Raw genomic sequence first — 16,145 nt, 5'->3', positions numbered from 1 at the left:
TGACATTATGGGGGCTTATGATGTACAACCCCTCCCTCATTCAACCCTCTCTTTCACTCCATTCATATGGTTGTGCCCAAAGTTGCTGCTGCAGCTACTGAGCCAGCCAGCAGTGTCCTGAAACTGTTGTCATCGCTGATCTCAGCATTTCTGAGCCCGTTCAAGGAACAAACACATCTTTTAACACAAAGCTGTTTTGATTCAGATTATTTATACCCAACTTTTAGCTTTGACTGTGGAAAGGTTTGCAGTGTTGGCTTTTGCCAGTCTCCCTATAAATCCCAAACGCAGCAGTACATAATAATACTCCTTACATTTGATATAGCGCCTATAAAGTTGAAATCTCTCAAAGCACTTTTCAGTAATTCTTGTGAAGTGTAGTGATTGTATTTTGCATTCAACTGAGGCAGCCACTTTGCACACAGCAAAGAACTCTTGACCAGGACACTGAGAGAAACTCCCTTCTCTTTTCAAATGGCATTTGGGTTTCAACCTGAACAGGCAGATAGAATCTTGGTTTCAACATCTCATCTGAAGAACGACACTTCCAATAATCCAGTGCTCCCCCAACATTGCATTGAAGTGTCAACCTAGATCGTGAGCTATTTGTTCCCCAATTTGACACTTGAATTCACATAATTCTACTCAGAGTCAGGCTGACACATGCTATCTGTCATTATTTGTAATGTTCTTTCTCAGAAACCGTAAGAGGTAATACTCCTGAAAATGTGAAACAAAGAGAACAATTCCTGTAAGTCGACAACAAATTAAAATGTTTCTAATGGAGAAACTAAGCTTACATTTCAGCCGTTGCCCTTCATTAATACCGTGAACTGATAGAACCTCTAAATATACAGAATGGATGTCACAGGAAGGAAAAATAAATAAAGCAAGCCTGGTAGAGGTTGAAATAATAGTTGAATCATCTTACAGGTAGATTATTTATGTGGATTACTGCTAATGGGATATTCACTTTTTACTTAGAATGAGAAGATTGTGTAAATTAGTTTCATCCTTGTTGGAAGAGATTTTTCAAGCAGTGACTGATTTATTTTGGAGAGACATGAGGCATGCTTTGGAGCATGGTAGAATCCCACCTAAAAGCCTACCTCTTTGACCTTTCCTATGGTTACCTCCTTCCTCCCTTGCTCAGTATCTGACACTGTCCCTGTGAAGCACTTTGAGCCTAACTCAGTGAGAGCACTCTTGCCTCTGAATCTGAAAGTTGTGAGTTCAGCCCCTCTGTAGGACTTAGAATAATTTAGTCTAAGTTGACACTCCATTGCAGTGCTAGGTGTGTATTGCATTATTGGAAGTACTGTTTGTGAGACATTGCTGTGTGCAAACTGGCTACTGAGCTTCGCTCACAAAATACCACAGTCAATCCAGTTTATACTATGTTCTGTGAAGTGCTTTGAGAGGTCTTGATGATGTGATAAGGCACAATATCAAATGCAACTATTATTATTTGAGATGTGAAAGGCACTGTATAAATGCAAATTGTTGCTTGGTGTTAAAATACTAGTCTTACATTCAAATAGGGTTAAGAAACAATAGTTGATTTAAATCATATTTTATGAGCAGAAAAATCAATGATGGACTGCAAAATACACAATATTCAACTGGGAGGAAAATCTTGAAAGCTCACTCATAACTTTGTTAATGCTGCTATCAGAAGACTATTGCGCTTGTAGAATAAATTTGGTTTTGCTAATGTCCTATTAAACCCACATAGAAATTCAAATCTCTAGCATCACATGGGTTCTTTCATATGGTAAGTAATCATGAGGAAGAATATTTCTATCCAGTTGCTCTAACGCACAAGGAACTCTAATATTTTGAAACAGCAGAATTATCCCCATTGAAATAAAAAGAGAAAGGGAGGATAATAATTATTCTTGGCCCTTTTGTTAATGTGCATAAGATAGTCATAAGAATAGCTAGAACTTTTTCTACTCACAGATTTGTTGGGATGTGATGTGCCTTGGCAATTTTAGAGGTAGAGGCAGAGTCCATGATGGGTTTCAAGAGGGAAGGAGGTGATATATATGAAAGTCAGAGGCTTGAAGGGATTTGGGGTTAAGAAAAGCCAATGGGATTGTAAGTACTGCTTGCTTTGAGAGCTGGTACAGTCTTGATGGGCTGAATGAGATCTTTCTGTGCTATCAATTTCTGTGATTTTATTTAATTGTCGTTTTATTATGTGTCTAGTGCAAACAAAGTGGAAGATGAAGATTATGAAGACACAGCACTGAATAAGACATGGGTCCTAGCACCAAGAGTCCATGAAAGTGATGTCACCAATATCCTGAACACCTTACTTAAAGGATATGATAACAAACTTAGACCAGATATGGGAGGCAAGTTTTGTTTTTAAAATGTGTATTATTTGCATTGGTATCAATACTTTGGAATGAACTTTGGAGTATAAACAGAGAGGATTTAATGAACTTGAGATCTCCAGTTATTACAGAAATATTTATTGAAGCAGTCCACAATATAAAAGATGACATGGAATGGCCTTCTGGGTGTGGTGGATGAGGCAGTATCCATGTCAGGAGAAAACTGGACAGAGAGAGTCATTCTTAGATATCTAAGGAGCAATAATCTGAAGGGGTATGGGGAAAAGGCAGGTAAATGGGACTGAATAGATTGCTCTTTCAAAGACACAATAGGCAGAATGAACTTTTTTGGTGCTGTTAATTTCTATGGTTCTCTGCATAAAATATAACAGACTCTCAGTCTGTTATTATATGAAGACAGAAGTTGATCTCTTCTCCTTACAGTCAGAAGGTTCTGTTTCACAATACCATCTCCATAATACTAATTTTAATGGTAAAATATTTAAAAAGTTGATATATCTGAACAGTCCAATAAACTTAAAGCTAGCATGGAGTCCTGTAGCTCAGTGGTTAGAGCACTCGCTTTGCAAGCGAGAGACCTGAGTTCAATTCCAGGCAGGTCAGGGCGAAACCTTGGGCAAGTTTCCTTACTCCACACGCCTAATAATAATCCCTCCAAAAAACAAAAACAATAATAAATTGGTCATTTTCAATCTATGACTGTTTGTGGGACATTGCTGTGCGCAATTGGCTGCCGCGTTCGCCCACAAATATACAGTCAACTCACTTTACAGTATATTCTGTGAAGCGCTTTGGGACGTCCTCCCGATGTGAAAAGCGCTATATCAAATGCAAGGATTATTATTATAGGATTATTATTATTATAATATTTAGTATATTTTCAATGGACAAATTAATGCATCAAAATTCTGAATAAACATTCAGTAATGTTAATCCCAGAATTTGGAGATGAAACACAAGAAACTTTGCTAGAACAGCTCTCTTCCACCCAAGTTGGCATTCCTTCTTTCAGTATTTTTTACTCAAATATTCAAACCTATATGAATTCCCATCACATTGCTGAAGTAATAAACACTTCAACATGGTTTTAACATCAGGTGTGTTTGTCACTAAAACAGACAATTCACTCTCTTATTATTCAATTGAGATGTAGTTTTTATTTAAATTGTTAATTTGTTATCACTCTCTGTAGATGAGAGAGTGGAGACGGATTTGATAGAGGTATTTAATATTATGAAAGGATTTGAATAGGTGGACATTAATAGGCTGTTTCCACTTGTTCGTGAGTGCAAAAAACAGACCATAAATATAATAAAGCTTCCAGCAGATATAAAAGGGGAGCTTAGGAGGAACTTTTCTATACAATGGTTGGTGGGAATGTGGAACGCACAGCTAGAATCTGTGGTTGAAGTAGAGAGTGTCAATACATTTGAGGGGCAACAACAACAACAACAAATATTTGTATACTGCCTTTCACATCAGGAGGACATCCCAAAATGCAGGCAACTTGATCCATACATGAGGGAGAATGAAATAGAGGGGTTCGGAAGAGTGATGTGGAGTATAAATACCTACAGGGACTAGTTAGGCTGAATGGCCTGTTCTGTGCTTGAATAATCTATGCAATTGTATATATCACCCAGCAAGATTATGGGGACTTCCCTTGTGGCCTGTGGTAGCAGATGTGATTCATGTAAATGGGCAATTGAGATAAGAGAGCTCTTGTATAGGTGGATGCAATTAGAAAGTAGAAATTATGTCTACTTTACAGATGACAGGCTTGTTATTCCAAAAGGTACTGTGAGAAAACCCAAATCATCCAAAAACATGACTCAACCCACTTCAAGTTTTTAAATTTAAAATTGAAAGAGTTACAGATATGGATGACTGGGGTGAATTACAGCTGTCTATGCTATTCTGTGTAATTACATAAAAAGCATTTTCCTTCCATCCATTTGGAAAAAATGGTCACATTGTACAGTAGAAAGAGCACATCAGGGAGTGAGGCTCAGTAGCATGCGACAAGGCAAATACAAGGAAGCAACTAACACCAGAAGCCAAAAATTCCAATTGGTTTTAGTCTGTAAAACTGTTTTATCTTAAAATTTAACATCACGCAGATTTGTGGAAAATTTTTAGAAGTCACTATTATATTGAAGCCTTTTTAAGAACTGTGGAAAATTAAGACTGAAGTCTTAAGTCTTGCCAGTCTTGCCAATTAAGACTGAAGTTAAGAATGCTGAAGTTAGTTTTGCCCAATCTGGGTTATGTCTCCACTGACTAAAGCAGTCTCTGTACTTGGGCTTCGCTCACCAGCTTCTCTCACAGGCTCCTCTCACCAGCTTCTCTCAACATCAACAACAACAAAAAATGATAAGAGTGCCTTTCATGTTGGTAGGACATCCCAAAGCACTGAACAGTCAGGTGTCGGGGCCCAAGCATGGGGGAGGGTTGGTGTAGGGGTGAGGGAAGGCAGAGAGGTGGGAGGGAGACCAAAGGCACGGTCGAAGAGAAGGGTCTTGAGACCGGCCTTGAAGGATGCGAGGGAGGAAGTGAGGCGAAGGGACCGTGGGATGGAGTTCCAGAGTGTGGGGGCAGAGCGGCTGAAAGCCCGGCCACTGGTGGTAGGGTGGATCTGGCGGGAGACATGGAGCAGGCCGGAGCCCGATGAATGGAGGGAGCGGGCAGGTTGGCAGTCACAGACTCCTCTCACCAGCCTCTCTCATAGATTCCTCTCACCAACCTCTTTCTCAGGCTCTACTCACCAGCCACTCTCTTGGATGTAACTTCCTACTTTTGCTCATCCCCAAACCCGGAAAATCCCACTCCTGCACCATGAAGATGAACCATCAGAACCAAACAGATACTTAACTTACAGGGAAAGAGACTTGGTTCACTAGGTATACCTTTTGGTCAGCCGGGTGCCAGACAGATTTGGAAACCCATCACCATGCTTAAAAGTATCCAAACCAAGCTGAGATTTCAAAGCATCCTACCATCCCACATGGAAATCACAGAGATAGATTGTTGGAATGGTACACACACTCTCTCCCTGGAGGGACACATCCTGCTTACCTAATTCCGGAAAGTGTTGCCAAGGCATAGCGACCCCAGAGTGTATGTTGGGGACTGCTAGAGTCTTAACAGCTAAAACCGCATACCTTGCCATTGATATTGCTGCCAGGCAAGCTTTTTTGCCGCTTGTCCAGCTAGGACCACCCTACCAGTTAGGGTTTTGGATTGCAGGGTTAACAAGAGCTGAGTAGGATGACTCCCTGCCCCCAATGCACTGGTCTATCCTTCCAGGTCCTGTTGATGAGCCAGGCTAACTGTGCTGCATCAGCAGTGTCCTGGAATACTGCAGACCCACCTGGCTCAGGCACCAGATTACTGAGACCGCCACAGAGAGCTGGGTTGATTCCATTGGCAGGCACGTCACAGTGTACTACTACAGCGAGGACCTCTGTAGTCTTCAGCACCCTGTAGACAATACTAACGAGCCGGAGGTGTGCAAGGTCTGGGTTCATAATTTGACATTTCCATCCTCTCTTATGCCTTGCTTTTGCTCATGATTCCCACCACAACAAGGCACTCGGTCTCTTATCTCTCAGTTGCTCCCCTTCAATGGCCACAGAGCCTCCTTTGGAATCACCCAGTCTGTCATATGGCTGCCCTCAGGCTTCCTTTGCTTTCCCTGGCAACACAGAACCAGAGGCTTATGTCATTAGTCACAGAGCCAGAAACTGGCCTAGGGGTTGGTTACAGCTTTTATCCAGCCCAAGCTCCAAACACACCCCCCTCCCCACCAGGTACTGCCCAAGGCCCTTTGGAGTGACCTCATCACTCAGCAGATCCTGCATTAGCAAAGCTTCTCATTGCCAATCCTAATGTCTGTTCAATATCAATATAACCTGTGCATGCTTGCAGGGGAATCATTTGCAATCAGTATAGAAGACAGAGAATTATTAGGATTGTTCAGCAAAAGGACAAGGCTTGAAAGGGATGAACAACAATGTTTTGTGGTACACTGAAGAAGTATTATAATTATTAGATAAGTTTGCAATTTACACTTATAATATGCCTTTCATGTCAGGAGGATATCTCAATGCACTTGACAAAACTGTATGGACATCCAAGCTAGGGTGGGAGGGGAAATAATGACTGAAAAAGTGATCAAGGAGGTACATTCCGAGAAATGCCTTGAATGAGGGGAGGAAGGGAATGAGTAGGAAGGACTCTGGAATAGAGCTTCAGAGATATAAAATGCATCAGCATTTTCCCATGACCAATCCCACCAGTCTTCATTCTGCTTCTTCATTTGCATGGCCTGTGTTACAGGAGAGCAATGAATGACTTTGTGGCTGTGCAGATAGATGACTTTGTCTAAGTGGCAGGCAACACTTACTGCCAGAGCAAAGTCCCCCATTTTCCGAGTACACAAGTTGGAGTTCAGAATGCAATTGGATGCAACCCATTCCAGTTGCTCAGAGGCGAATCACAAATAATCAGACAGCATATACTCTTGAACCAACATATACTCTTCCACCCAGTCACCTGCGGCCCACTTCTCTTCCTCATCTATATGCTCCCTCTCGGTGATGTCATCCACAGACGTGGGGTTAACTTCCACATGTATGCGGATGACACTCAACTCTACTTTTCCACCTCCAGCTGCGGTCCCTGTCAGTTTGTCTGTCAGACATCAGGAGCTGGATAAGCACAAATTTCCTGCAGTCAAACATCAACAAGATTGAAGCCATACTGTTTGGCTCCCGCCGACATCTTCTGGCCCTCAGATCCGACCTTCTCAACCTACCCAATCTGTCTTTAAAATTCTCTGAACCTGTGCAAAACTTAGGCGTCAGGTTCGACTTCAAGATCCTCACTCTAGTGTTTAAATCCCTCCATTCCTTGGCACCCCCCTCCCTTCTCTAACCTCCTTTCTCCCCACAGCAGTACCCAGTACTGCCTCTGCTCTACTGGTTCCGGCCTCCTCCACGTCCCCCAAATCCTCTGCTCCACCATCAGCGACTGTGCTTTCAGCCACTACACTCTGAAACTTTGGAACTCCCTCCCTCAATCCCTTCACCTTGCCCCCTCGTTTCCCATTTTCAGGTCGCACCTGAAGACCTTCCTTTTCGACCGTGCCTTCGGTCACCTTCCCCCTCCCCCTGGCTCGGCTTTGGGCTCTACCATTGTTAAGCGCTCTGAGATGCTGCCCACTGTGGAGGGAGCTATATAAGTGCAAGTTGTTGTTGTTGAATAATGTTCAAAAAAAAATTCATTTGATACATTATCAAGTTAATTGTTTTAAGTTTGGGAAATTCAATGTTACCAGATTGAGTCATTGTTTAATAGGAGCAATAAACAACAAGTGTGTGCATGATTGCTGAATAATACATTCCCTACTTACATTTTGGCACAAGATGAATGGACAATTTAATTTGCCTCATGGTTAAATCGGAATATTCAGACCCTCATTATTGAAATGAACCAGCAGTAAAGTAATGAAAAAGAATACATCTGCAATCCAGATGAGCAGAATTGTTATTTATAACCTTTTGATGCACGGAGCAAGCCCATCTTTGAAATGTGCTTCTGTGCAAGATTGCAGCTTAGTCAATGTAGTCAACCTTCTGTGGTGACACGTCATGTTAAAGGTATCACGAGTCACAGTTGGTGGAGATTGCACTAACTGCTGATGCTTATTTTAAAGATGATTTGGTCTAATTTGTTTTATTTTTGCTTATGGGAGGGCAGGAAAAGGAAATTATACCTTTGGGAAGATTGGTAGTGATAATTGGCTGAGTAAGTATTGTACAATTGAGCACAGTGAAATAGTGGCTGCTTCCAGGAGGGATGTGGAGTGACTCCCTTAAGAAAGTTGTAACAGCTTGACAGAAGGAAGCATTTGTCTTTGGCAATGTATTGTCACTGCCGAAAATGTAAGAGGCAACCGTAGTTCTTTGTGAATGGAAGCATCCAGCAATGTGGGATAGGAAGACAATTCAATGAATGTGAAGGAATTTATCAACATATTAAATACTGTAGTCTGATTTAATAGAACACATTCTTTTTCTGGCAAATATTTTAAAACGTTCACTATTATTAAATAACAGTTGTTTACTGCTCATTTAAGTTCAGGACTTTCTAAACTTTGAATTATGGTCCAAAGAAAGAATAAATTAGATAAGAAGACTATGTCTTGGTTCATTTTAACCATCTGTTTAAATTTAATCTAACATTTTAACTAATCTTTTTACCAAGAGCTCAAAATCATTGTTAAGTCATCAAAGCCTTTTAGCGTTGTTACTGATAATTGCACATTGTTGGCTCCAGTTCAAAAGGACTGAATCTGGCACGGTATATAGATTATCCCACATATTTTAGAAACAGACACACTTCGTAAAAATAAAACTAGTTCTGGACATTTATGCCATAAATTTGTTTCAGTGTTCCTAAAGAGCCGATGTCCTTTCTTAAAATTGAAATTGATCTTTTGAAGCATTTGGTCCTTCTATAACAGAGAACACAAGCCAAACATCTTGCAATAGTATTGATACCAATGCAGATAAATATTATCATCTCTCTAAAGGTTCATGAGGCTGTTTTATTGTCAAAATAATCATAAATCCTGGTTACATAAGAAAAAAATATAAAATATTTTGGCGAAAGCAAAATTTTGCCTCTGCTTTCTGGAATCCTCTCCTTCTGCTCAAGGGAGAGGGTTATAATAATAATAATAATAATAATCCTTGCATTTGATATAGCGCTTTTCACATCTTCTAGACGTCCCAAAGCGCTTCACAGAATATACTGTAAAGTGAATTGACTGTATATTTGTGGGCGAATGCGGCAGCCAATTGTGAACGGCAGTGTCCCACAGACAGTCGTGGATTGAAAATGACCAATTTATTATTGTTTTTTTTTGGAGGGAACCACAGAAGATTCCAGAAAGCAGAAATTAAATTTTGCTTTCACTGAAATATTCAACAACAACTTGCATTTATATAGCACCCCTCACGTAGGGTAGGGTCCTGGAGCGCTTGACAGTGGTCGAGCATAACTCCGAGCCTGGGGGAGGACAATTCAACATTCAAATCTTCCCTCTCTGCTTTCAAATCCCTTCCAAAAATCCACCTCTTTCAGTGTGCTTTCAGTCACCACTCTCCAACTTCACCCTCCACACTTTTAACCCTGGTTGGTCCCACTCTGTCTCTGTGAAGTGCTTTGAGACATTTTCGTACTTAGCAAGACTAGGCCTGAAACGGAAATTTAAAAACAATTTCACGGGCCTGTGTGCATGTAGACTCCTCCCAGCCCACTCTCAGCGCACACCCCTGCTTCATCTTGTTGAAAAATACTGACAAATACTGGTACCGTCATTGTAATTACTCTTAGCCGAAAATTCCCACTCATCAGACCAGATCTCCTCCCAGTTGGTCCCGCCAGTCAGGGTTTTAGAATTCAAGCAAGTGCAAGTTGTTGTTTATAAACCAGCACGATAACAATGGAAATGACTGAATTATCTTCATTGATACACTTCATTGCTTTGATGAGGGTAGGGGTAATTATGTAATGGTTCATAATCAATTTGATATGACAATTATCAGCGGTTGATAACTATTGACTTGCCATGTATTTGGTAGGAAAAATAAAGAAACTGACCACATTCTGGATGACAGGAACATAAGAGGGGAAAAGGAGCAAAGGGATCGAGAGATTCAGATTCCCCAAACTCTTAACAGTAGTAGCACAGATGGACAAGACCATAACATGCTTTATGTCCAAAAGAATAGAGTACAGAAGTAGGGAATTTATGTTAATTTTATATAAAAACTTGGTTAGACTGCATTTTGATTGCATACTGTGCACAATTTTGGTACATGAAGGATATTTTAACAATGGAGAGAGTGCAGCATAATTTACTACTACGCCCACTATGTTTCCAGAGATGAGTGGATACAGTGATCAATAAAGATTGGATAGATTAGATATTTTCTCTCAGAGATAAGACAATTGAGCGTGAACCTGATGGAGCTGTTTATAATTATGAAAGGATTTGATAAGTGGATGTTAGTAAGCTGACATCAGTGGAGATATGATGAGATAAATATTGATTTTGGGGGGTGGTGAGCGGGGGTGTGGGTGGGGGAATTCCAGCCAGGTTTAGATTTATTCTATCCTTTAGCATTTCAGAATGTCCAGAATATGGTAAATTCTAAAAATACAGCCTTCATTTTGAAGCAAGTTATTTTTTCTTAAGTCTGTGTATATTAAGACTGAGTTCAACAATTTTGCCAAATTCTGCCAGCTCTGAAATGGTAAGAAAATAGAATAAATTTAGACCCAGGTGAAATTTCACTCTCATGTGATTCTATGACTTGGGCTCAGCATTTTCAAGCTATAAATGTATCTTGTTTTTTCTTTGGTTACAATATGAAATGTGATAAATTGCAGTGAGGCCAACAGTGATTGAAACAGACATCTACGTGAACAGCATTGGGCCAGTCGATGCCATTAACATGGTAAGTCAATCTTTCTGCAAAGATCCACGAAAGGATATGCTCATGTTTGAAACGTTTTCTTCTGTTATACTTGTTTGCTTCTTTACCTACTTTACTGTTGAATTAACACACTGTTTCATAGGGTGTTTGGTAATGTTTGGTTACTGTTGAGCTTTTATAAAGGTGATTGATTGAATGAATGAATGAAGGTATGAACGATGGAACGAATGAATATTTAAATAAAGGAAATATTTGTTGAAACTTACTTTGTTGCACTTCATGATAAATATTTGTTTTTCAGAAATGCCAATTACTTTTTACAAGGCAAGTACATCTTAAGAACTTTGATATTTTTCACTTTTTTTAAAAAAAAGTTAAAAGTCCCATTTTCACACCAATTTATCCAGTGCAGGTCACAACCACTTTGCACTATTTCTACACTACCTTGACCTGCAGGACCAAATCACTAATGATATGATTTGCATGTTTACATTTCATATCTGTGCCTTGATACAGGCTAGATTTTCCTCTTGGTAGTCAGTTTGGTGAAAAGAAAATTTCACTCTCTTTACCTATTTCACTTTTGATGTCAAGTTCCCAGATCTATATTATGCAAAATGAGAGATTTATTGAAACACACTAAATTCTGGTTTTAATGCAAAAAAAAAAGCTACTGTTACTACCTGTTACTAAATTTAACAGGTTTAGGCTCATTCAACTCACGTTATCAACCATCTAAACTGGGCTTCATCCTATCACTTTGACCAGGTTTACCTGTACATTTTAAAATAAATCATGAGAGTGCTCATTGCACAGGTCCTTTGCACATGTATAATCATATTTCCCCATCATGCCAAAAGGCTCCTCACTATCAAGGCAGACAGGTAGCTGGTTTTTTTTGCATTACAACCAGAAGAACAAGAACAAATGGTTCAAATGATGTTTAAAAAGTTGTTAAACAACGACAAGAAATTATATTTGTATAGCGCCTTTTACATCAGGAGAACGTCCCAAGGCGCCTGACAGACAGGGATCCACACCCGAGCTGGTAGTTAGGATCAGGAGGGTTGGAGGACGGGGAGAGTAGGGATAGGGGGAAGAGTGACCAAAAGCATGATCGAAGAGGAGGGTCTTGAAATGGGTCATAAAGGAGGCAAGGGAAGGGCTGTGGGGTGGAGTTCCAAAGTTAAAATGTGTTTTCTTGACATTTGTTTATCTAGATAGCTGCTTGTGGTTATTAATGGTACTGGGAGACTCTGGGACAGATATATCCATTTGATCATTGGAGTTTTTTTCTGGGGGTGGGTGGGGGGTGGGGATAGGTGGTCTCTGGATTATATACATTTGTACAACCAAAATTTGCCAATTGCTAAGGTAGAAATAACTCCTACTTCTCTGGACTGTTCTCCACTGTCATGAAAGTGATAATCAGGAACTATTTGTTAGATCCACCGGTTGACCTTCAGTTTTGCAAGCTGGATGGGGACAACTCTCTTCTCTGGTTCACGGATTCAGAATAAGGGGAAATCATCTTAACATTGGAGCATATCTGTTAGATATGAAATGAAGAAACATTTCCACACCTAAAGGGTTATTAGATAGATAGGGTTATTAGATTAGATAATAAGGATGTTAAATGATATAGGGGAAACAATCTACCATGATCTAATAAACTGGTAGACCAGGTTCAACACAATGAATGATCTGCTCCTATTCCAACTTTCCTAGCATGTTTCTAGCCATGCAGGGTTACAGAAGGCTGTAGATGCAGAATCAGCTGAGATGTTTAACAAAGAGATAAACAGATACATGTACTTGGGAAATTAGAGTATTAAGGGCTATGCATGGAGAGAAAATAGGGAATGGAGAATATCTGAGAAATTGGTGGAACAGATTCAATGGGCTGAATAGCCTACTCTTATTTCTATACTCCTATGAATTGGCACCACATCCTCTGAGGTCTAACAACACTTTCCTACCACTGACCCCTGTTCTTTATTTTTTTGTGTGAGGGGAGGGGCGGGGGATAGGGAGAAATTCAAAGCTTTTGTTACCATCACCCACCAGTCCGGCAATGGCATTGCCATTGGCAGTATTTCCGGCCACTTGAGGCAGTCAAGAACAAAATCTAGCCTTGTGCTGTTTGAGATAGAATGCACCTACACATTATGCTGTTGATATAAGTTTTGTTTATTTTTAAGACCTTCATCTCATGTCTATTGTTTCATTGCAGATCCAAATTTCTCGCCAATTAAATAATAGCGTTTTGGTGGATTTTTCAAATTGTTTCCAATAAATAGACTTCCAATAAATAGCATTTTTTGAAACAAAATGTAGCTCATTATCCTATTTTTATCTAAGATCTGTTTTAGCATCCTGGTAACCATTTATGCTGTCCTGGTACTTGAATGAGTTATTCTTGGAAAATACAGCCTATCATCATGTGCACAACATGTATCAGGCTGAATCTCACTGTTTGTGCCTATCTCACTGTCTGTGCAGACCTCACACGTTCTCACTCTTCTATTTCCATGCAGACATGCTAATATATGGTCTGTTTTGTGTGGAACATTTATAGAAAAAAGAGTATTTAAATTGTTATTTCTCAGGATTAATACCAGATGCTTTTTTTTTGTCCAAAAAGCATTCATCATGAACTTTGGATTTTCCAAGTTGACTTTGCCCTCTTCAGAGATGAATAATGGATTTAAAAGGTTTGAAAGTGTTTGGATTCTCCATCCAATTGGCAATTGAAGCTGTATTGGTGAAAGCAATTCTGGCTGTCAGAATTCTTTCGAGTCGACTGATTTTTTTTTGTCAATGAACAACTGACTTTGGTGTACCTGACATTTGTGACGTGCATTTATTAGTTTTTCTGCTGACTATATGTTGTTTATATTGAATTCTGAATTCCTATGTACATTGCCTTGTAAGAATGGCCCCCGGCCCCCTCTCTCACTCCAGCCAATCCAGCTCCAGCCTCCTCAGCTCCTACTTCCACTGATAGTATATCAGGTCCTTTTATTCAACCAAATAGCTCTCGCTCGAGCTGTCCATAGCTAGAAGGTGCTTTGCTCCTCACACAACAGGAATCAGGGAGCAAAGACCTAGCATGGACCAGTTACTTCCAACAGGCCCACTCTATGTTGAATTCCCCATTTCCTGAATTTAATCCATATTTTTTAGGAAGTAATTTTCCTGTAAAAGTCAAATCTGTATTATACACAATGCAATACAGACAAAATATATATTATTTGGCAGTATCTTCTTTATTATTTACACTATAAAGAAGACTGTTTTTTATTGCTGTCCACAAATTGATTGCTGTGTTCGCCTACAGAAATACACGGTCACTGCACATTACAGTGCAGTGTAATGTATTGGTTACTGTGAAGCACCTTGAGACAACCCCCCCNACCCCGTGAAACATGCTATGTCAAGTTCAAGGCCTATTATTATTAATTATTAATATTAAGCTTGTTTTCATCCAGCAGGTTTCCACTGCTAATACTAGCAGTAGATGCTGAGAGAGATTCCTGCACTACATTCAGTGCACGTACATGTCTCCTAGTCCTCTTTATAGTATGATCCTATGGAAATCCAGATCTGGTGTGTATAGTAAAATAGAAGACCCAATCTTAGCACGATGTTCGGTGCACTGTTGCTGTTTATGGAACACACAATTGCTTTGTGATGATTTAAAGATTAGTTGCAGACAAGTGCAAAGTAAATAAGATGTCAGAAATAATTGCAGAAAACATTGCTACATTTCAACCACTGAAAACCGATGGGCATCAGTGGGTTTTGACTTTCTCCCTGGCTGTGAAAGACACAAGCGTTTAAACAGATTGTGCTCCAGCCATCCGTGTCCTGTTTCATTTGGTTAAATGTTTTAAACATTTATAGATCAGAGATTTTCAACCTACCACCCATTGAGAGCTGGATTTGTGGCCCCTGAATGAGTCTAGGAGCACACTAATTAACGTAAAGCCAAATTAATATTTTACATAAAACTCACTGCTGTGGCCGTCTGGTGTCTCCAGCAGTTGGTGGAGGGTCAAATTCCAGAACATAATTAAAACGGAGGAAGTGAGAAACGGAAACAGAAGGAGACTGAATCTCTCTGAGACATATTTCCACTCTGAATCAGGTCACGGAAAATTGATTAACAGGAGATATGTTAGGAATTCCTGGTTTACTTGTTTGTTTAGCCTTACAAGTGTTTTATACGAATACATTTACAATTCCATTGTGCTTCTAGTCCTTGAAATCAGCTGAAATAAAGCATATTCGTATTAACCACAAGATAGAATGGGGGCAAAAAACATTATCTGTATTGAGAAAGCACCCGAAATAAATCAGGCCTCTGGCTGGAAGGGATCTCGGATAAAAGATTACATTTTCCCTGGGTCAGTGTGATACCTTTGGGATTTTGGCATTCACTATTTGTGGCTCCTCTTATGAATATTACGGTTTTCTAACAAAAAGAATGAAATATGTACTCATTTTATTATTGCCACCTTTTACCAAATCTAAATGATATAGGTTTGTTGCATGAATTCTAAAGATTATTTTATTAATGATTAAATCTTGAATTAATAATGCCTCCGTATCAAAAAGAAAACATGGTAGAGATGTCAGGTCACAAATTGCTTAAGCAGTCACTCCAGTTAAACATCCGAGTGTCCGGATTAAACTGAGCAGGTGACAATGTATAACCTACAAACTTAAAATGAGTAGTTTACATGGAAAATGATTAATGTTTGTCTTTGTTCCATTATTCCCATTCCATTCCAAGATGTGTGTGAAACAGAAGAATTATTTTCTAACATGGTTTTTATTTGCAGTCACAAAATTGCCTTGTCAAACAAAACCCAGAGACAGAAAGTTTGTGGTAGCAATTCACTTGGTGTCGAAAGAAAAACAAATTTTGGGGAGTGTGAAATAACATATTTATATTTCAGTGTGGTCTGATTCTCCATTGAACGCTAAATTTAACTTCAGGTGAGCATATACCCAGTAAATTTACAAACCAGCATCATCATCCTCACTCCCCATAGTTGTCAATTTGACCATTGTCCATGATACTACTACTTACTGATAATAATCCTTGCATTTGACACAGCGCCTTATCACATCTTTGAGACGCCTTAAAGCACTTCACAGAATATACTGTAATGTGAATTTACTGTATATTTTGTGGGCGAAATGCGGTGACCAATTGCGCATCACAGTGTCCCACAAACAGACGTGGATTGAATGACCAATTTATTTT

The 16,145-nt window shown here is 39.6% G+C and overlaps 1 protein-coding gene across 1 annotated transcript in view; it reads left to right on the top strand.

The window, feature by feature from the left end:
- The first annotated feature begins 1,757 nt into the window (after nucleotides 1–1,757).
- gabrg1 (gamma-aminobutyric acid type A receptor subunit gamma1) overlaps nucleotides 1,758–16,145 on the top strand; it is a 34,309-nt gene continuing 19,921 nt past the window's right edge. The window contains exons 1-3 of the mRNA XM_042340431.1: nucleotides 1,758–1,774; nucleotides 2,212–2,360; nucleotides 10,824–10,891. Of these exons, the coding sequence (XP_042196365.1) occupies nucleotides 1,758–1,774; nucleotides 2,212–2,360; nucleotides 10,824–10,891 (234 nt within the window). The remainder of the gene's footprint in view (nucleotides 1,775–2,211; nucleotides 2,361–10,823; nucleotides 10,892–16,145) is intronic.

Source organism: Callorhinchus milii, unplaced genomic scaffold, assembly GCF_018977255.1.
Source record: "Callorhinchus milii isolate IMCB2004 unplaced genomic scaffold, IMCB_Cmil_1.0 Scaffold1, whole genome shotgun sequence".
Lineage (NCBI taxonomy): Eukaryota > Metazoa > Chordata > Chondrichthyes > Chimaeriformes > Callorhinchidae > Callorhinchus > Callorhinchus milii.
The sequence above is the reverse complement of the archived record's forward strand: the minus strand, read 5'-3'. Positions and strand labels throughout refer to the sequence as shown.